General features: G+C 44.6%; 1 protein-coding gene across 2 annotated transcripts in view; it reads right to left on the minus strand.

Moving 5' to 3' along the window:
• Nucleotides 1–232: 232 nt before the first annotated feature.
• DNAAF11 (dynein axonemal assembly factor 11) overlaps nt 233–22,126 on the minus strand; it is a 97,454-nt gene continuing 75,560 nt past the window's right edge. For both annotated transcript variants that reach the window (XM_073679904.1, XM_073679903.1), the window contains exons 11-12: nt 19,713–19,789; nt 233–2,021 (exon numbers count right to left, since the gene is read on the minus strand). In XM_073679904.1, the coding sequence (XP_073536005.1) occupies nt 1,832–2,021; nt 19,713–19,789 (267 nt within the window). In that variant the 3' untranslated portion in view covers nt 233–1,831. The remainder of the gene's footprint in view (nt 2,022–19,712; nt 19,790–22,126) is intronic.

Genomic DNA, 22,126 nt, shown 5'->3' on the forward strand with positions numbered 1-22,126 from the left:
TCCGGTGACTACCTCTTGAAGCTCATCAAGAGAATGCCAAGAGTGTGCAAAGCAGTCATCAAAGCAAAAGGTGGCTACTTTGAAGAACCTAGAATATAAGACATATTTTCAGTTGTTTCACACTTTTTTGTTAAGTATATAATTCCACATGTGTTAATTCATAGTTTTGATGCCTTCAGTGTGAATGTACAATTTTCAAAGTCATGAAAATACAGAAAAATCTTTAAATGAGAAGGTGCGTCCAAACTTTAGTCTGTACTGTAAGTTCACTGAGGGGTTTACTTTCCAGAATGGTGTCACATGTGGGGGGTGTCCACTGTTTAGGCCCATCAGGGCCTCTGCAAATGCGACATGGCGTCAGCTAATTATGCCTGCAAATTTTACAATCAAAAAGTCAAATAGCGCTTGTTCCCTTCTGAGCCCTGCCATGCATCCAAATAGTGGTTTTCCCCCACATATTGGGTATTGGTGTGCTTAGGAGAAATTGTACAACAAATTTTGGAGCCTATTTTCTCCTGTTACTCTTGTGAAAGTAAAAAAAATAGTGTCTAAAGGAAAATTTTTGTGAAAAAAAATTAAATGTTTCTCTTTTCCTTTCACATTCCATTAATTCCTGTGAAGCATGTGAAAGGTTAATAAACCTCTTGAATGTGGTTTTGAGCAACTTGAGGGGTGTAGTTTTTAGAATGGTGTCACTTTTGGGTATGTTCTGTCCAATAGACCACTCAGAGTCACTTGAAATGAGATGTGGTCCCTACAAAAATGAATATGTAAATTTTGTTGGAAAAATTAGAACTCGCTGGTCAACTTTTAACCCTTATAACTTCCTAACAAAAAAAAATGATGCTTCAAAAAATGTGCTGATATAAAGTAGACATGTGGGAAATGTTATTAACTATTTTGTGTGACATGACTCTGATTTAAGGGCAGAAAAAATAGAAGTTTGAAAATTGCAAAATTTTCACAATTTTCGCCAAATTTTCGATTGTTTTTCTCAATTAAACGTAAGTCATATCAAAGAAATTTTACCACTGTTATGAAGTATAATATGTCATGAAAAAAAACAATCTCAGAATCAGTGGGATCCGTTGAAGCGTTCCAGAGGTATTATCTCATAAAGTGTCAGAATTAAAAAAAAATTGGCCTGATCAGGAAGGTGAAAACAGGGTTCGGTGTGAAGGGATTAATAAACTTGGTGCATCTTACTCCAGCAAATCTTGATGAATCGGGGCCAGTGTGCTCTTTTTAAACCATATTATATGATTCAGGTAACAATAAAAATAAAGGATGAAGCATATTCTTAATTGAAATCTCCGATCGTTTAGTGTGTACAGCTCCAATGCAGATCTATTAGTCTCCATGGTTACAGACTACAAAGAAATCTTATGTAGTCTGATTGTGTAATCACAAATGACTCCACTTCTTCAACTGTCTGTAACTTAGCAAGAAAATGGACAGGTGGACTGATGGCTGCAAGATCAGACTCATATTTTCCTGGTTTCCTTGAGAGTATCCCGCGCCATAAAATATAGTTCATGCCTGCAAAGTATCCCAAACTTAACGCCCTTGAACACACAGCCACAGTGCCAGTCGTAATGAAAACAGTAATGGTAGCATTCCTGCTGCCGCATGCTCAGGTCCTGTGCATGCACAAATACAGACAGCAGGGACAACTGTAAAGGAGCTTATACATGAAACAATGGGGTGATTTTTAATGACTATTTTCACAGTTTCTGGAACAATAAATCCTTGTTCTTCCTTACAGGCAACTTCAGAAATAACCTTATAAATATAAAGGTGCGGTGTAAAATAGGCAGTTACAGAGCATTTCTTAGATTAGAGGAGGGACCTCTGAGTTTTCCATGAAATCTTCCCCCTCCTCGGTCACATGTTTGGGTATGCAGTTGCTTAGTACGAGGGGTCCTTGAGCTCCGCTTCTCTTCTCCTGGACGATATTTGCCATGTCGGGAAAAGAACGCGCGTTAGGATCCACTTCAAGTTTCTCAATTCTTTTTGAATTGCTGTAAATACAACAAAAGGCTGAAATCAGCGATAATCGCGACAATTATTGGCAGGAGAGAGGACGCAGCGATACAGAGACTACAGAGACAGTCACCTCACACAACGCTCCAATGGAGGATGACAACGTGAGGATGGCTACAATCACCCTCCTCTATAGGAACAGTTAAATCCTGCTATAAATGATGACATCAGTATAGTGCCATATCGAGAAAGGTTAAAGTTTAATGAAAAAGATTCACATCAGTGAACCTGTAGGTTATAGGCGATGACATCAGAACCTGTAGTTTATAGGTGATGACATCACAAGCTGTAGTTTATAGGTGAAAGCTGTAGTTTATAGGGGATGACATCACAAATTGTAGTTTATAGGTGAAAGCTGTAGTTTATAGGGGATGACATCACAAGCTGTAGTTTATAAGGGATGACATCACAAGCTGTAGTTTATAGGGGATGACATCATAAGCTGTAGTTTATAAGGGATGACATCACAAGCTGTAGTTTATAGGGGATGACATCAGAACCTGTATTTCATAGGCGATAACAAAGCTTGAAGTGTATAAGTGATGACCTCATAACCTGCAGTTTATGGGTGATGACATCAGTTTACAGATAGTGCTATCAGAACCTGTAGTTTATTGAGGATGACATCATATAACCTGTAGTTTATTGGTGATGACTTCATATAACCTGCAGTTTATTAGTGATGACACCAGACCGTGCAGTTTACAGGTGATTAATTCAGAAGCTGCAGTTTATAGATATAGATAATTACGGGATGGCGAGACCTTGTGCAGAAGTCGGACTCTTCTCTATAGAACTCCATTCTTAGCTAAAACGAGGATGGGACTCTGGTACAAAGGTCATGACATAGAAGACGAAGGGTAAACCCATGCCCATCCCTTCCATCCTGAGTGACAAGGCTGAGCCCAGCAATGACGCCCCTGTCGTGTACGCTGCAGCCAATCTTCATTTTCCTATTAGTACATAAGGAGGCCGCTCTCACATTTCCCAGGCATGAACCTCTCCTCGCTGAGAGGCGGCTGCGGTGCCAACGTTATTATTTTAATTGTGAAATGAAAGAGTAACAAGGTGATTATGCGGAGTCATGATCCCGGTGAGCAGCGGCAGTCATGCACAGAAATTTGAGAGGTTGTGTACGCCTCAGCCCTGTTGGGATAATTACCGCGGCATTATTAGCAACAAAGGAGCCAGGCTTCAGAATGAGCCCCGGGCGCACACGCCGCAACGGAGAAATGTTCCCATTCATAAGGGATCTAATGCCAGAAAAATATGGTATGAATAACACTTATTTACCACTGATTAGCTGCTAGATTTTGTACGGATGCAGCAAGGAGCCACGCGGGCTTTACATACTGTAGGTATATGGGGTCCCGTCTCCGCCTCCAGCGCCATCACTGGTCACGCTCAATAATTACTAGAGTTAAAGGAGTGGTCTAGTTTAGAAAATCCATTTTCAAATATTGATGACATATAGGGATAGGTTACCAATAGGTTAATAGGATGGGAGAGAGGCGAGAATGATATTTTATTGTTTTTATAACCCCTTCTTGGACCACATGGATCCAGAAAAATGGTGGCTGACTTGATGCCCATATAAGTTCAGCAAATTGAATACTAAAAAATTTTCAAAGTACCATATTTTGAGGATTATAAGACGCACCGGACAATGAGACGCACCCCAAATTTTGGGGAGGAAAATAGGAAAACATTTTTTTTTTTTTAATAAAAAGGTGTGCTGAATCTTATATTCTGCTTTTACGGTAGCTTACCGGGAAGGGGGGGCGGCTGCAATGGAGCGGCTAAAGGAAGCTGGCTGCGGTGGCAGAAGCGGGGCGATGCTACGGCTCCAGCCTTTCACAAAATGATGGCGGAGTCCCCGCACTTCTCATCCTTTTCACTGCAGTGGACTTTGGGAAAATGGCCACTGAAGGGGGCGCATGCGCAGATTGAGATCTCGGGAGCCTGGGGCCCATTGCAGCCTCGCACTGCCGAACACCCCCTCCTCTCAGCCCGGGGCCCGCAGCATCGCCCCACTCCCGCCAGCTTCCTACAACAGTGACCCTGCTTCCTGGGACCCCGCTCCACTGCAGCCGTCCCCCCCAATATCTCAGATTAGCTACATTCACATTGTAAGATTCAAATTTGAGGGGAAAAGTGTGTCTTATAATCCAAAAAATACAGCAATCCATGTTATTTAAAATCGATTCGCTCATCCTTTATCATCTACAACCACTCACAACATATACTTAAAGAGGACCTATCACCAAATTCATGATGAACTGGACACACGATGCAATAGTGCTGCAGAAAAAAATATATATATATATTTTTAAAATTTCACCTATTCATTGCAGAAATATTAGCAATCAAAGTATTTGGCACCTAATCAGTTAATTTTCATCCAAGTCCAAGTGGGTGTTATCAGAGTTTTCACTGTGGGCGTGTACTTCTTCTCCCTGTATGAGGCTGACCAATCATAAGCAGGCAGCAACACTCAAGAGTAAAGAAGAACACGCCCCCACTACAGCTTGGAGCAGATTTCTCAGTGTGTGAGATGTATAATGTCAGACAGCCCTGATCTCCCTCCTGGTCTAACCTCCTGCATGATTAGAAAGTAATCTGTGCTTTACTCCCAGAATTAATACTTTTAAGATAAGGTCCCAGAAATCCGTGTGGTGGGGAAGGGGGGCATCAAAGCGGAGTTTCGCTGTCACAATACAAACCATTCTATCTGCTCTCATCCTCTCATAGCATGGTCACCTCTACTGTACTGCCCCTCTCCCATACTGAAGGTCCAGAGATGTGTCAATAATCACACTTATGTCTGTTGTGCTCAGGGCAATTTGTAATCGCCCTACATTGAGATCAGGCTGTCATTACATCTCACATAGGACTAGTCCAGAGCAGTAAGCTGCTCCTGTGTGAGACACAAAATTATTATTATAGCGCCATTAATTCCATGGCGCTTTACATGTGAAAAGGGGGTATACATAGCAAACAATAAGTTATATAATTTTAACAAAAACGAGTCACCACTGGTAGAGGTGGAGAGAGGAGCCTGCCCATGAGGGCTCACAGTCTACAAGGGATGGGCGAGGATACTGTAGGTGAGGGCAGAGCTGGTCATGCAGCGGTATGGTGGAGCGGTGGTTACTACAGGTTGTACGCTTTTTCGGAAGAGGTGGGTCTTCAGGTTCCTTTTGAAGGTTTCCACACTAGGCGAGAGTCTGATATGTTGGGGTAGAGAGTTCCAGAGCAGGGGAGATGCACCAGAGAAATCTAGTATGCGATTGAAGGAAGAAGAGATAAGAGGAGAGTAGAGAAGGAGATCTTGTGAGGGTCGGAGGTTGCTGTCACGCTATCTCAGCGTACAGGGGGTCAGGGGCCTGAGCTGACCCTAAACGGGGGCCCTGACAAATCCCTCAACCTGGAGGTACTGTTAATGGTACAGAGGTCCAGGCCGCCAGCGTAACCCTAAACTCCTGAATATCCCTGAACCTCAGTAATCTAGTCCTGAGAAGGACCCCGATCACAACAATGGGGAACAGGATAGAAAATGCCCAAACACAGTACTAGACAAACGAGACAGTACAAGGGGAAAACCAAAAACCACCTAGCATACAAAAACTCACACCACAATTACAGAGGGAACAACAACAGGTTAGGAGATAAATGATAAAGGGAGGAAGGGAAGAAACCACACCGTATACTCTTCGCTCCGAACTCCACCAAACACCGATCCGCTCTGAAGGTCTGCAAGAAATGCTTTCACCGACAACTTCCCTATCAGACCAGCAGGTATTGTAAGGAATCCCAATCCAGCAGCATTAACTGCAGCTGGGCGAGGCTGAGCCTCGTCAAGCACAGAGGGAGAGAATTAACTCCCTCACTACCAAAACACAAAGCACCAAGAACTCAGCTGCGAGAAGTCAGGCTGTGTAGTCGCGATGATCTTCGCGGCAACACACCCATGACAGTACCCCCCCTTCTACGAGGGGCCTCCGGACCCTCAGGGCCAGGTTTATCCGGGTGAGTCGTGTGGAAGGCCCGAATTAACCGGTCTGCGTTAATATCTGACGCAGGAACCCACATTCTCTCCTCAGGACCATACCCCTTCCAATGAACCAGGTACTGAAGGGACCGGCGACTAAAACGTGAATCGATGACTTTCGATACCTGAAACTCCAAATTTCCATTGACCACCACTGGAGAAGGAGGTAAAGGTGACGGTATCATTGGCGCCACATATCTCTTAAGCAAAGATCTGTGGAACACGTTATGAATTTTAAACGTAGGAATGCCACCGGATTAATTATAGAACTGATCCTGTACGGCCCGATGAACCTGGGACCCAGTTTCCAGGAGGGAACCCTGAGTTTTATATTCTTGGTAGACAACCATACCTGATCGTTCACACTTAGGTCCGGACCAGACACTCTCCTCCTATCAGCCATACGTTTGTATCGGTTCCCCATAGTACTCAGATTATTCAGTACCCCTCTCCATACTGAAGCAAGTGATGATGAAAATCGTTCCTCCTCAGGAACCCCCGAAGAGCCCCCTCTACTGAAAGTACAAAACTGGGGGTGAAAACCTTATGCCCCAAAAAACGGGGACTTACCAGTGGATTCGCTCCGCCTATTATTAAGAGCAAACTCCGCCAGAGGTAAGAAAGAAGCCCAGTCCTCCTGATTCTCTGACACAAAACACCGGAGATATGTCTCCAAACTCTGGTTCAGACGTTCCGTCTGACCATTGGTCTGAGGATGAAAAGCCGATGAGAACGATAAATGCATCCCCCGCCGAGTACAAAAAGCCTTCCAGAATTTGGACACAAACTGAGACCCCCGATCCGACACCACATCGGAGGGTACACCGTGAAGCCTTACAATCTCCCCAATGAACACCTGCGCAAGAGTTTTAGCATTAGGAAGAGCAGGAAGAGCGATAAAATGTGCCATCTTGCTGAACCTGTCTACTACAACTAGTATGACCGTTTTACCCGAGGACGGCGGGAGATCCGTAATAAAGTCCATAGACAGAGGAGTCCAAGGACGCTCTGGGATCTTCAAAGGTAAGAGGGCCCCAGACGGACGGGTATGTGAGGTCTTAGAGCGCGCACAAACCCCACAGGACGCAACAAAAGTTACCACCTCCTTATGTAAGTTAGGCCACCAAAACCGACGCGAGAGGAGATCCACAGTTGCTTTACTCCCTGGGTGTCCTGCCAAAGCTGAGTTATGGTGTGCCTCGATCACCTTTTGTCGTAGCTGATCTGGAACAAACAGTCTCCCTGGAGGTCCAACAGGGGCGTCCCCCTGAGCCTCCAATACCTCCTCCTCAAGCTCAGAGCATACTGCCGACACCACCACCCCCTCTTGAAGGATAGGAACCGGATCATCCGTATTCCCGGCCCCAGGGAAACTACGAGATAAGGCATCCGCCTTCACATTTTTTGACCCAGGACGACAAAATTAAACCTGGTAAAAAACAACGACCACCTGGCTTGTCTGGGATTCAGACGTTTTGCGGACTTCAGATAAAGCAGGTTCTTGTGATCGGTGATGACGGTGACCGGATGGACTGCCCCCTCCAAAAAATGGCGCCACTCCTCAAAAGCTAACTTAATAGCCAAGAGTTCTCTATTGCCGACATCGTAATTCCTCTCAGCGGACGACAATATTTTGGAGAAAAAAGCGCATGGACGCCACTTACCAGGGGACGAACCTTGTGACAAAACTGCTCCCACCCCTACCTCAAAAGCGTCTACCTCTACAATGAACGGCTGTGACGCATCAGGTTGAATGAGTATGGGTGCTGAGGCAAAACATTTTTTCAAGGAGGAGAATGCTTGACAAGCCTTGTCAGACCACCTAGAAAAATCTGTCCCCTTTTTTGTCATGTCTGTGAGAGGTTTAACCATGGATGAGAAATTACGAATGAATTTCCGGTAATAATTAGCAAACCCCAGGAAACGTTGTAGTGCCTTAAGATTCTCTGGCCGATCCCACTCAAGAACTGCCCGCACTTTCCCTGGGTCCATACGAAAACCGGACGCTGACACCAGGAAACCTAAAAACTGGAGTTCCTGTACGGCGAACACACACTTCTCCCATTTGGCGTACAGTTTATTATCCCGCAAGATCTGTAACACCTGCCTAACATGCTCCTGATGAGACACAAGATCAGGCGAGTAAATTAAGATGTCATCCAGATATATGACCACAAACTGACCCACCAGGCGGCGAAAAATGTCATTAACAAAGTGTTGGAACACCGCCGGGGCATTAGTCAGACCAAATGGCATGACAAGGTTCTCATAATGCCCCTCCGGAGTGTTAAACGCCGTCTTCCACTCATCCCCCTCCTTCATCCTAATCAGATTGTACGCCCCCCTGAGATCCAACTTAGAGAACCATTTGGCGCCCACGATCTGATTGAAGAGATCGGGGATAAGTGGGAGTGGATACGGATCTCGGACCGTAATCCGATTAAGTTCATGGAAATCCAGGCAAGGGCGTAGGCCTCCATCTTTCTTCTTCACAAAGAAGAACCCCGCGGCCACCGGGGAAGATGAAGGTCTAATATGCCCCTTAGCCAAACTCTCAGAAATATAATCCTTCGTGGCCTGCCTCTCCGGACCAGATAGGTTATACAACCTAGATTTAGGTAACTTGGCCCCAGGGAGCAATTTTACAGAACAGTCATACACGCGATGAGGAGGTAGTTCCTGACACCCTTTCTCCGAGAATACATCCTCAAAGTCCGCCAGAAATGGAGGTAAGACCCTAGGAGTGACAGCACCGATGACCGTATTCATGCAGTTTTTATTACAGAATTCACTCCATTGGCTTATCTCCCTGGATTGCCAATTAATAACCGGATTATGCTTAGATAACCAAGGAAGGCCCAACACAATAGGAGTGGGAAGACCCTCCAACACGTAACAAGACAACAGTTCTTTATGTATCGCCCCCACTTGAAGATTTACGTTATGCGCCACTTGCAAAAAACTTCCCTGACCGAGAGGCCTGGCATCGATCGAGAATATGGGGATGGGTTTAGCCAACATATTCAATAGCATATCTTGAACCCGGGCAAACCGAGCGTCCACCAGATTAGCCCCGGCCCCACTATCAAGAAGAACAGATATCCTCTCAGTTCTCGTACCCACCACCACCTCCGCCGGTACGAGAAACTGAGACGAACCTAGGGACCAAATACCTACTCCCAGATTGCCGTCCACCACACAACCTGGGATCAATAGTTTTCCGACGACTCTTTACTCTGCAAAAGACGGGATGGACACCCCCCAATAAAATGTCCCTTTCTCCCGCAGAAGAAGCACCTTCCAGTCTTGTGGTGCACCGCCGGTCCCCTCCCCCGGAATGATGTCCCTCCTAACTGCATAGGCTCCTCTGGACTGACCAGGGGAACCTCCATATGAGGGGACCTTGAAGGAGGTGGAGTCATCCCAGGGGGCGGAGTTATCCCGCACCTCTCCCGAAGCCGTCTGTCAGTGCAAATAGCAAGGGCCATAGCGGCTTCCAGCGACGCGGGAGAGTCATATTGTGCCAACACATCCTTTAATTTGTCAGATAACCCTTGACAAAACTGGCTTCTAAGAGCCGGGTCATTCCACTGGGTGTCCGTGGCCCACCTACGGAACTCCGAACAGAATTCCTCCGCCGGACGATCTCCCTGGTGGATCCTACGTAACTTAGATTCAGCAAGGGAGATCCGATCCGGGTCATCATATACGAGTCCCAGAGCAGCGAAAAACCTATCCACTGACTGGAGAGTCGGGGAGCCCGGGGGAAGAGAGAACGCCCAAGATTGTGGGTCCCCTTGTAGGAGCGAGATGACAATTCCCACCCTTTGCTCCTCACTCCCCGATGACCGAGGCCGGTGCTGAAAGTACAACTTGCATGCCTCCCGGAAAACAAAAAACTTGTCCCGCCCCCCAGTGAACCTGTCAGGGAGAGCTACTTTAGGTTCTGGTCCGGCTTGCTCCAGGGGACACAAAACCTTGGACTTAACGTCCGCCTACTCCATGGACAAACTCTGCAACTGCCGAGCTAGACTGGCTACTGGATCCATGGTGGCTGGGGGAAATTTTTTTTTTTTTTTTGTCGGTCGGTGAAAATGTCACGCTATCTCAGCGTACAGGGGGTCAGGGGCCTGAGCTGACCCTAAACGGGGGCCCTGACAAATCCCTCAACCTGGAGGTACTGTTAATGGTACAGAGGTCCAGGCCGCCAGCGTAACCCTAAACTCCTGAATATCCCTGAACCTCAGTAATCTAGTCCTGAGAAGGACCCCGATCACAACAATGGGGAACAGGATAGAAAATGCCCAAACACAGTACTAGACAAACGAGACAGTACAAGGGGAAAACCAAAAACCACCTAGCATACAAAAACTCACACCACAATTACAGAGGGAACAACAGGCTAGGAGATAAATGATAAAGGGAGGAAGGGAAGAAACCACACCGTATACTCTTCGCTCCGAACTCCACCAAAAACCGATCCGCTCTGAAGGTCTGCAAGAAATGCTTTCACTGACAACTTCCCTATCAGACCAGCAGGTATTTGAAGGAATCCCAATCCAGCAGCATTAACTGCAGCTGGGCGAGGCTGAGCCTCGTCGAGCACAGAGGGAGAGAATTAACTCCCTCACTACCAAAACACAAAGCACCAAGAACTCAGCTGCAAGAAGTCAGGCTGTGTAGTCGCGACGATCTTCGCGGCGACACACCCGTGACAGTTGCGTGCAGATAAGTACCGGGAGACTAGGTCACAGATGTATGGAGGAGACAGGTTGTGGATGGCTTTGTATGCCATGGTTAGGGTTTTGAACTGGAGTCTCTGGGCAATGGGGAGCCAGTGAAGGGATTGAGAGAGAGGGGGGAGGCCAGGGAATAGCGGGGGGACAGGTGGATTAGTCGGGCAACAGAGTTTTAGAAGGTAGGCCACAGAGCAGGAGGTTGCAGTCGTCGAGGAGGGAGATGATGAGGGCATGAACTGGTGTTTTTGCAGATTCATGGTTGAGGATTGTGCGGATCCGGGAGATGTTTTTGAGTTGGAGTCGGCAGAAGGTGGAAAGGGCTTGGATATGAGGTTTGAAGGAGAGATCAGGGTTACCCCGAGGCAGCGACCTTGCGGGACTGGGGCGAGTGGGCAGCCATTGACTTTGATGGATAGGTCAGTTGGGGGGGGTTGAATGAGATGGTGGAAAGATGATGAATTCGGTTTTCTCCATGTTAAGTTTTAGAAATCTGGCAGAGAAGAAGGATGAAATAACGGACAGACATTGTGGGATTCTGGTTAGTAGGGAGGTGATATCGGGTCCAGAGAGGTAGATCTGTGTGTCATCAGCATAGAGGTGATAATGAAAGCCATGGGACTATATGAGCTGTCCGAGGCTGAAGGTGTAGATGGAGAAGAGCAGGGGTCCTAGGACTGAACCTTGGGGGACACCGACAGATAGGGGGCGAGATGAGGAGGTGGTGTGGGAGAGGGAGACACTGAATGTCCGGTCTGTTAGGTGTGAGGAGCTCCAAGATAGGGCCAAGTCTCTGATGCCAAAAGATGAGAGAGTCTGTAATAAGAGGGAATGGTCCACTGTGTCGAAGGAAGATGATCGGTCCAGGAGGAGGAGGACAAAGTAGTGTTGCTTGGATTTGGCGGTTAGTAGGTCGTTGGAGACTTTAATCAGGGCAGTTTCAGTGGAATGGTTCAGTCGGAAGCCAGATTGTAAGCAGTCAAAGAGGGAGTAGGAGGAGAGGTGGGAGGACAGTTCAAGATGGACTTGTTGTTCCAGTAGCTTTGAGGAATAGGGGAGGAGTGATATGGAGAGATAACTAGACAGAGAGGATGGGTCAAGGGAGGGCTTTTTGAGGATGGGTGTGATCGAGGCATGTTTGAAGCATGAGGGGAAGACACCAGTTGTTAGAGACAGGTTGACAGACAGCCTAATCTTACTGTAGAGCGAGTACAAGTTTAGCAGTTTTAGTAGGATTTTCCTGACATTTCCTTGTTGCTTTTTATTGCAAAAGCCATGGTCTGTAAACAGCTTACAACACAGCAAAGTGATCTCATTGCTGAAAGTTATGTCAGGAGAAGGGTGCATAAAAAAAAATTCTAATGCATTAGATCTACCATGGAGCACTGTGAAAAAGGTCATCAAGAAGTGGCTTAAGTTTGGCACAACAGTGACATTACCTAGAACTGGATATCCCTCAAAAATTGATGAAAAGACAAGAAGAAAATTGGTCTAGGAGGCAGCCAAGAGGTCTTTAGCAACATTAAATGAGCTGCAACACTGTCTGGCCAGTACTGGTTGAGTACTTCATGTGGCAACAATCTCCCGTATTCTTCATAGTGTGGCAGGACTGAAACCTTTTATTAGGAAAAAGGCTATGTTTCGCCAAAAGGTATATCAAGTCTGCCAAAAGCAAGTAGGAAAACTTGTTAAGGACTGATGAGAACAAGATGGAACTTTTTGGCCACAAATGCAAAAGGTATGTTTGGCGCAAAGCCAACACTGCACATCAACAAAAGAACACCATACCCACAGCGAAGCGTGATGGAGGCAGCAATATGCTTTGGGATGGTTTTTCATCAGTTATAACTGGGCAGTCAAGGTGGAGGGAATTATGAACAGTTCTAAATATCAGTCAATTTTGCAACAAAACCTTCAGATCTCTGCTAAAATGCTGAAGATGAAGAGGAATTTCACATTTCAGCTCAACAATGACCCTAAGCCTAAGCTATCTATAAATCACAAAAAAATGGCTACTCCAAAAGAACATGAAAGTATTGGAATGGCTCAGCCAGAGCCCAGATCTGAATCCAATTGAAAATCTGTGGGTGACCTGAAGAGGGCGCTGTACACAGGAGATGCCCTTAGAATCTGACAGATGTGGAGCTACAAAGAGGAGTGGGCAAAGATTACCAATTCTAGATATGCCGTGCTGATAGACTCTGACCCAAAAAGACTGAATGTTGTGTGGTAGACTTTTTTCCAATGTATAATTACTGCAGCTATTAATCTCAGTGCTACATATCTCCCCTCAAGTACTTTGCCAGTGACTTTGTCACAGTTGTCATAAATTCAAAGGGGACTTCACCAAAGTGTTATTTTAAGGGTGTGTATACTTATGCAACCCCATTATTTTAGTTCTTTATTTTTCCATTCAAAAAGATTTCAGTTTATTCTTCAATTGAATTCTACAGACTAAGTTGGAAAAAGTTCTGAAATGTTTCTTTTTGGTATCATTTTTTTACATAACAATACCTGGTATTACCATGCATATGCTGTACCTAGTGACTTTGTTAGCAGTATACTTTGCCCACAATGAATAACCTTGTAAGCCCTCAGAATCCTGGACGCAGAAAGAAAAATGTTGTGAAGAAAAAACAGAGAGTGGTGGTCATGGGGGATTCCCTATTGAGAGGAACAGAGGCCGCTATCTGCAGACCAGACATAACCTCAAGAGAAATGTGCTGACTTCCAGGAGCAAAAATTAAAGATGTGTCTGACATCTGCTAATACATGTGGGGACAAATGACACCGCAAGAAATGACCTGGAAACCATCTGCAGTGACTTTGAAGACTTAGGCAAGAAAGTGAAAGAATTGGGAGCGCAGGTGGTCTTCTCATCCATCCTCCCAGTGGATGGCCATGGAACAATGAGGTGGAATAAGATTCTACAGGTGAACAACTGGCTACATCGATCGTGCCGTCAACAAGGATTTGGATTTCTGGATCACGGAATGAAGTACCTATACGATGGACTACTTGCTAGAGATGGGGTGCACCTTACGAAGACTGGAAAATGTGTATTTGGAAGTCGCCTTGCTACACTCATCAGAAGAGCTTTAAACTAGAACAATGTGGGAAGGGAAGCAAAAGGCCAGAAAAAGCCATACAGCTGACAAATACTATTGAGATCTCTGCTACTGGAAGTGGAAAGAAAGAACAAAGACAAATAAATCTAAATAATAAAAATATGGGAGGAAGAGAAACCAATCACAAACTAAAATGTTTTTATACAAATGCACAAAGCATGGGCAACAAACAAGGAGAATTGGAACTACTAATGCAGGAAAAGGAATATGATGTCATTGGAATCACTGAAACTTGGTGGGACGATACACATGATTGGAATAAAAGGCTAAAAGGATACAACTTATTTGCAAGAAACAGACTTGATAAACGAGGAGGAGGTGTCGCATTGTATGTTAGAAAAGCGTATATCTGCACAGAGATTGAAGCTTCAGAGACTGGGAGTTCTGTGGAAACTGTTTGGGTAAAAATACAAGGAGAGAACAACGGAAAGGACACCATTGTAGGCATTTACTACAGGCCACCTGGGCAAGCTGAAGATATGGATGAACTCTTTATGTATCAAATGACCAAGTTCTCCAAAAAAATATGACGTAGTGGTCATGGGAGATTTCAACTATCCAGACATTTGTTGGGAATCTCTCTCAAGTAAAGCTAACAGGTCAAGCAAATTCTTATACTCTCTTGCTGACAACTTTATCTTCCAAAAGGTAGGGGAGAAAACAAGAGGATCTGCTACTTTGGATCTAATCCTTATAAACAGGGAGGAAATGGTTGAGGAGGTAAAAGTGTCCAGAACCCTAGGAGGCAGCGATCATGCTATTATAGAATTTTGGATAACTAGAGGAGGAAGACATGTGAAGACTCAAACTTCAAGGTTAGATTTCAGAAAGGCAGATTTTAAGCGACTCAGAAAGAGAATAGGAGGGATCCAATGGCTGGATGTCCTTAGGGACAAAAATGTCCAGGAATGATGGGAAATTTTAAAAAATGAGATTCTCAAAGCACAATCGTTAACAATCCCGAAAAGTAGGAAGAATGGGAAGCATTTAAGGAAACCAGGATGGATGAACACAGAACTTAAACACATGCTAAAAAGAAAGAAATGTTTATCAAATGGAAAGAGGGAGGCATATCTAAAGAAGATTATAATGCAGTCTGCAGAACCTGTAGGGCACGTATCAGGTTAGCTAAAGCTGACAATGAATTAAGGCTTGCAAGAGATGTCAAAAGCAATAAAAAAGGATTTTGGGGGTATGCCAAAAGTAAAAGAAAAGTCAAAGATGCTATAGGATTTTTACAGGATGAAAATGGTGAAATGGTAAGAAAGGATGTTGAGAAGGCAGAACTTTTTAATTCCTATTTTGCATCTGTTTTCTCTCAGAAAGAAAATGTAACATCAACTGATCTTCACTGTCCTATTAAAGGAATAGAAGAATCCAAGTTATCTGTAAACAGATAGATTGTGAGGGAATATTTAGCTAACATAAATGAGTTCAAGTCTCCAGGTCCAGATGAATTACACCCCAGAGTACTGAAGGAGATCGTAGAAGAAATTTTAGAACCACTCTCCATAATCTTTGAAAATTCTTGGAGAACAGGAGAAGTCCCAGAAGACTGGAGAAGAGCAAATGTTGTTCCTATCTTCAAAAAGGGGAAGAAGGTGGACCCAGGGAACTATAGGCCGGTGAGTCTGACTTCTATACCAGGAAAGATCTTTGAACAAATTATTAAACAACATGTATGTAAGTACCTGGATAAGAATGAAGTGTGATTAACCAGAGTCAGCATGGGTTTGTAACTAACAAGTCATGTCAGACTAACTTAATTTCCTTCTATGACAGAATCACTGACTGGGTGGATCAGGGAAATGCTGTAGATATAGTATATCTTGACTTCAGCAAAGCATTTGACAAAGTATCTCACACCATCCTTATTGAAAAAAATGACCAAATATGGAATTGACAAGGCAACTGTTAGGTGGATTCATAACTGGCTTAGTGATCGGACTCAAAGAGTGGTCGTAAATGGCTTCACATCCAGTTGGATGAATGTCTCAAGTGGGGTACCACAGGGCTCTGTCCTGGGACCTGTATTGTTCAACATCTTTATCAATGATTTAGATGAAGGAATTGAGGGTAAACTGATTAAATTTGCTGATGACACAAAGCTAGGAGGGATAGCTAATACTAGAGAAGAGAGAGAGAGGATTCAAAAAGACCTAAATAAACTGGAGCAGTGGGCAGCAACCAACAGAATGGTTTTTAACAGGGAAAAATGCAAAGTACTACATCTGGGTAATAAAAATGAAAAAAGCTTATACAAAATGGGAGGAATAGAGCTAAGCAACAGTACATGTGAAAAAGACTTAGGTATACTAATAGGTATACTAATAGATCATAGACTGAACATGAGTCAACAGTGTGATGCAGCAGCAAAAAAGGCAAATACAATTCTGGGATGTATTAACAGAAGCATACAGTCTAGATCACGTGAAGTCACTATCCGACTTTACTCCTCTTTGGTCAGACCTCATCTGGAATAATGCGCCCAGTTTTGGGCACCACATTTTAAAAAAGACATAGACAAACTGGAGCAAGTTCAGAGAAGAGCGACCAGAATGGTGACTGGTCTGCAAACCATGGAATGGTTACAGGATCTGGGAATGTTTAGCTTGCAAAAAAGAAGACTGAGAGGAGACTTAATAGCTGTCTACAAATATCTCAAAGGCTGTCACATTGTAGAAGGATCATCCTTATTCTCATTTGCACAAGGAAAGACTAGAAGCAATGGGATGAAACTGAATGGCAGGAGACACAGATTAGATGTTAGAAAAAACTTTTTGACAGTTAGGGTGATTAATGAGTGGAACAGGCTGCCACGAGAGGTGGTGAGTTCCCCTTCAATGGACGTCTTCAAACAGAGGCTGGACAGATATCTGTCTGAGATGATTTAATGAATCCTGCATTGAGCAGGGGGTTGGACCAGATGACCCAGGAGGTCCCTTCCAACTCTACCATTCTATGATTCTATGATAGTGAGTGCAGCTCTGCAGTATAATACAGGAGGTAACTCAGGATCAGTACAGAATCAGTAATGTAATGTATGTACACAGTGACTGGACCAGCAGAATAGTGAGTGCAGCTCTGCAGTATAATACAGGATGTAACTCAGGATCAGTAATGTAATGTATGTACACAGTGACTGCACCAGCAGAATAGTGAGTGCAGCTCTGGAGTATAATACAGGATGTAACTCAGGATTAGTGCAGGATCAGTAATGTAATGTATGTACACAGTGACTGGACCAGCAGAATAGTGAGTGCAGCTCTGGAGTATAATACAGGATATAACTCAGGATCAGTAATGTAATGTACGTACACAGTGACTGCACCAGCAGAATAGTGAGTGCAGCTCTGGAGCATAATACAGGAGGTAACTCAGGATCAGTGCAGGATCAGTAATGTAATGTATGTACACAGTGACTGCACCAGCAGAATAGTGAGTGCAGCTCTGGAGTATAATACAGGATGTAACTCAGGATCAGTACAGGATCAGTAATGTATGTACACAGTGACTGCACCAGCAGAATAGTGAGTGCAGCTCTGGAGTATAATACAGGATGTAACTCAGGATCAGTACAGGATCAGTAATGTATGTACACAGTGACTGCACCAGCTGAATAGTGAGTGCAGCTCTGGAGTATAATACAGGAGGTAACTCAGGATCAGTGCAGCATCAGTAATGTAATGTATGTACACAGTGACTGGACCAGCAGAATAGTGAGTGCAGCTCTGGGGTATAATACAGGATGCAACTCAGGATCAGTACAGGTCAGTAATGTAATGTATGTACACAGTGACTGCACCAGCAGAATAGTGAGTGCAGCTCTGGAGTATAATACAGGATGTAACTCAGGATAAGTACAGGATAAGTAATGTAATGTAATGTATGTGCACAGTGACTCCACCAGCAGAATAGTGATTGCAGCTCTGGAGTATAATACCGGATGTAACTCAGGATCAGTACAGGATCAGTAATGTAATGTATGTACACAGTGACTGCACCAGCAGAATAGCGAGTGCAGCTCTGGAGTATAATACAGGATGTAACTCAGGATCAGTACAGAATCAGTAATGTAATGTATGTACACAGTGACTGCAACAGCAGAATAGTGAGTGCAGCTCTGGAGTATAATACAGGATGTAACTCAGGATCAGTACAGGATCAGTACAGGATCAGTAATGTAATGTTTGTACACAGTGACTGCACCAGCAGAATAGTGAGTGCAGCTCTGGAGTATAATACAGGATGTAACTCAGGATCAGTAATGTAATGTATGTACACAGTGACTGCACCAGCAGAATAGTGAGCGCTGCTCTGGAGTATAATACAGGATGCAACTCAGGATCAGTAATGTAATGTATGTACACAGTGACTGCAGCAGCAGAATAGTGAGTGCAGCTCTAGAGTATAATACAGGATGTAACTTGGGGGCAGTACAGGATCATTAATGTAATGTATGTACACAGTGACTGCACCAGCAGAATAGTGAGCGCTGCTCTGGAGTATAATACAGGATGTAACTCATTAAAAGGAAAAACACCCTCTGCCTACCTTCTGTATGACACCCACAGTACATGAGGTGCATAGTAAACGTGGTGGTGGCTCAGCCTGAATATGTGCCTTTAGCTTATTGCTCCCATTTCTGCCTATATGAGGCGGCTCCTAAGGCAGAGGTAATTGATTAATGGAGTGATAGTCTGCACATCCTCGGATCTGATTTATGTGCAGAGCAGATACAGACTGAAGGGTTTGCTGCACAGTTTATTCAATCAAAGCTCCACTTTCGCTTGCTAAGACCCAGACTTCCCTGAGGTATTTCATGGCTTTCACATAAGATCTGAACACAGGGAAACTGCAGATCGCTTCTAATCCCTATATAGGGATGATAATGGCGCCCATATAACTGTGATGGAGATGGTATTCAAAGGAAATGCATTACCCTATTAACCTCTTAATAAATTACTCTAATGTGCGCCCTTATACAGCCAACTTTCGAGAGACATGGATGGGGTTCTTACGCTGTAGAATAGTTTTTGTATTATTGGTGATTGTCCTTTTATTAGTTATGTAATGTGTCTGGACTGCGCTTATTGGTCTTGAAGTTGAAGGGGTTATCCAGCACCTCTCACTCCTGCTTCGGGTGGTGCTTCTGATATGCTTGTTGGGTCTTGTGTACACGCCCTAATAGTTAGCAAAAGGGGGCGAGACCTTCGATTCAGTAGTGTGAGGTGGTGTTACCATATACTACTATGGGCCACCGTGGTCAGTGATTGGTGGCCATGATTGGCCAGTGATTGGTGACCTGCGGCTGCAGCGCTTGCAGATTGCGGCTGCTCCACCGCTGTAGGGCGCGGCTGCTCCACCGCTGTAAGGCGCGTCTGCTCCACCGCTGTAGGGCGCGGCTGCTCCACCGCTGTAGGGCGCGGCTGCTCCACCGCTGTAAGGCGCGGCTGCTCCACCGCTGTAGGGCGCGGCTGCTCCAACGCTGTAGGGCGCGGCTGCTCCACCGCTGTAGGGCGCGGCTGCTCCACCGCTGTAAGGCGCGGTTGCTCCACCACTGATTTGTATATGAGCGGAGTCACCTGTATGATATGGCCTTAGTGTAAATTGTGTTGGGGGGCTCACAGACCACCTTGTACAATAAATCTGCTTGCCGTATTCTCCTGAGCTCCCCCTGGTGGTGACAGCAGGATTTTATCAATGTGATGGTGTAAAGGGATGTTATCCGTGAAATGTGTAACTCCATGTTACCTGTCTTGCACTTTAGTGCGGTCCTGGCTTTTCAGTGCAGAAGAGGTCGTCCTTGGCTTCTGAATAAATTCTGAGGCCTGAAAGACATAATACGTTATATTGCTTAAAGGGCATTGCCATCCAAAGAAGAAACCTTCCTCCACTATGCTCTAGGCAGATCCCGTCTTTCCCCATCTTTCTAGATTCCAGACATCTGCTAACTTCCAGGAAATGCTACTTCCTATCAGCCACGGTAACATTTTAACAATATTCTCATAACCTGTAACCAAGTACCATCTGATCTCCCCCCATCCCTCACTAAGGACGTAGGCCAGGGCGACACGTAGGCCAGGGCGACAATACTCCATGTGTTCTGACGTGATCCCTTCATTGTGATTGGATAGAGGGGGAGGGTTATATGTACATGAGATGTCAGTGATCCCGTACAATGGGGGTTAATAGCAACCTATGGTGCTTCCACTATGTCCTGAGAGCCGCCTGTCAGCCATGCTGGGATTTGTAGTTTCACAACAGCTGGCGTGCTGTCGGTTGCGGACCCTCACCAGAGACTAACATTGTTTTCAGTTTAATAGCCACGTGTATTTATCCCGTAGACTCAATCCCTTTTGTAGCACAAAAAATGGTCATTATGGGCTATTATATCAATTTCGAACCAGCACCTACTTAATGTATGGCTGCAGCGTGTATTTTTCGGCAGAGCGCACAATCTAGATGAGATGAGACTGTATATAGATTAGCAATTATATATGAGCAACAGATGCTATATATATATATATATATATATATATACATACAGTACAGACCAAAAGTTTGGACACACCTTCTCATTTAAAGATTTTTCTGTATTTTCATGACTATGAAAATTGTACATTCACACTGAAGACATCAAAACTATGAATTAACACATGTGGAATTATATACTGAACAAAAAAGTGTGAAACAACTGAAAATATGTCTTATATTCTAGGTTCTTCAAAGTAGCCACCTTTTGCTTTGATGACTGCTTTGCACACTCTTGGCATTCTCTTGATGAGCTTCAAGAGGTAGTCACCGGAAATGGTCTTCCAACAATCTTGAAGGAGTTCCCAGAGATGCTTAGCACTTGTTAGCCCTTTTACCTTCACTCTGCGGTCCAGCTCACCCCAAACCATCTCGATTGGGTTCAGGTCTGGTGACTGTGGAGGCCAGGTTATCTGGCGTAGCACCCCATCACTCTCCTTCTTGGTCAAATAGCCCTTACACAGCCTGGAGGTGTGTTTGGGGTCATTGTCCTGTTCAAAAATAAATGATGGTCCAACTAAACGCAAACCGGATGGAATAGCATGCCGCTGCAAGATGCTGTGGTCGCCATGCTGGTTCAGTATGCCTTTAATTTTAAATAAATCCCCAACAGTGTCACCAGCAAAGCACCCCCACACCATCACACCTCCTCCTCCATGCTTCACGGTGGGAACCAGGCATGTAGAGTCCGTCCGTTCACCTTTTCTGCGTCGCACAAAGACACGGTGGTTGGAACCAAAGATCTCAAATTTGGACTCATCAGACCAAAGCACAGATTTCCACTGGTCTAATGTCCATTCCTTGTGTTCTTTAGCTCAAACAAGTCTCTTCTGCTTGTTGCCTGTTCTTAGCAGTGGTTTCCTAGCAGCTATTTTACCATGAAGGCTTGCTGCACAAAGTCTCCTCTTAAGAGTTGTTGTAGAGATGTGTCTGCTGCTAGAACTCTGTGTGGCATTGACCTGGTCTCTAATCTGAGCTGCTGTTAACCTGCGATTTCTGAGGCTGGTGACTCGGATAAACTTATCCTCAGAAGCAGAGGTGACTCTTGGTCTTCCTTTCCTGGGGCGATCCTCATGTGAGCCAGTTTCTTTGTAGCACTTGATGGTTTTTGCAACTGCACTTGGGGACACTTTCAAAGTTTGCCTAATTTTTCGCACTGACTGACCTTCATTTCTTAAAGTAATGATGGCCACACGTTTTTCTTTACTTAGAATTTGTATTATGGCAAGAAAAAAGCAGCTAACAGTCTATTCAGTAGGACTATCAGCTGTGTATCCACCTGACTTCTGCACAACACAACTGATGGTCCCAACCCCATTTATAAGGCAAGAAATCCCACTTATTAAACCTGACAGGGCACACCTGTGAAGTGAAAACCATTTCCGGTGACTACCTCTTGAAGCTCATCAAGAGAATGCCAAGAGTGTGCAAAGCAGTCATCAAAGCAAAAGGTGGCTACTTTGAAGAACCTAGAATATAAGACTTATTTTCAGTTGTTTCACACTTTTTTGTTAAGTATATAATTCCACATGTGTTAATTCATAGTTTTGATGCCTTCAGTGTGAATGTACAAGTTTCATAGTCATGAAAATACAGAGAAATCTTTAAATGAAACGGTGTGTCCAAACTTTTGG

The sequence above is a fragment of the Phyllobates terribilis genome, unplaced genomic scaffold (genome assembly GCF_046119375.1).
Source record: "Phyllobates terribilis strain yellow unplaced genomic scaffold, ASM4611937v1 Scaffold_4__5_contigs__length_816908805, whole genome shotgun sequence".
Lineage (NCBI taxonomy): Eukaryota > Metazoa > Chordata > Amphibia > Anura > Dendrobatidae > Phyllobates > Phyllobates terribilis.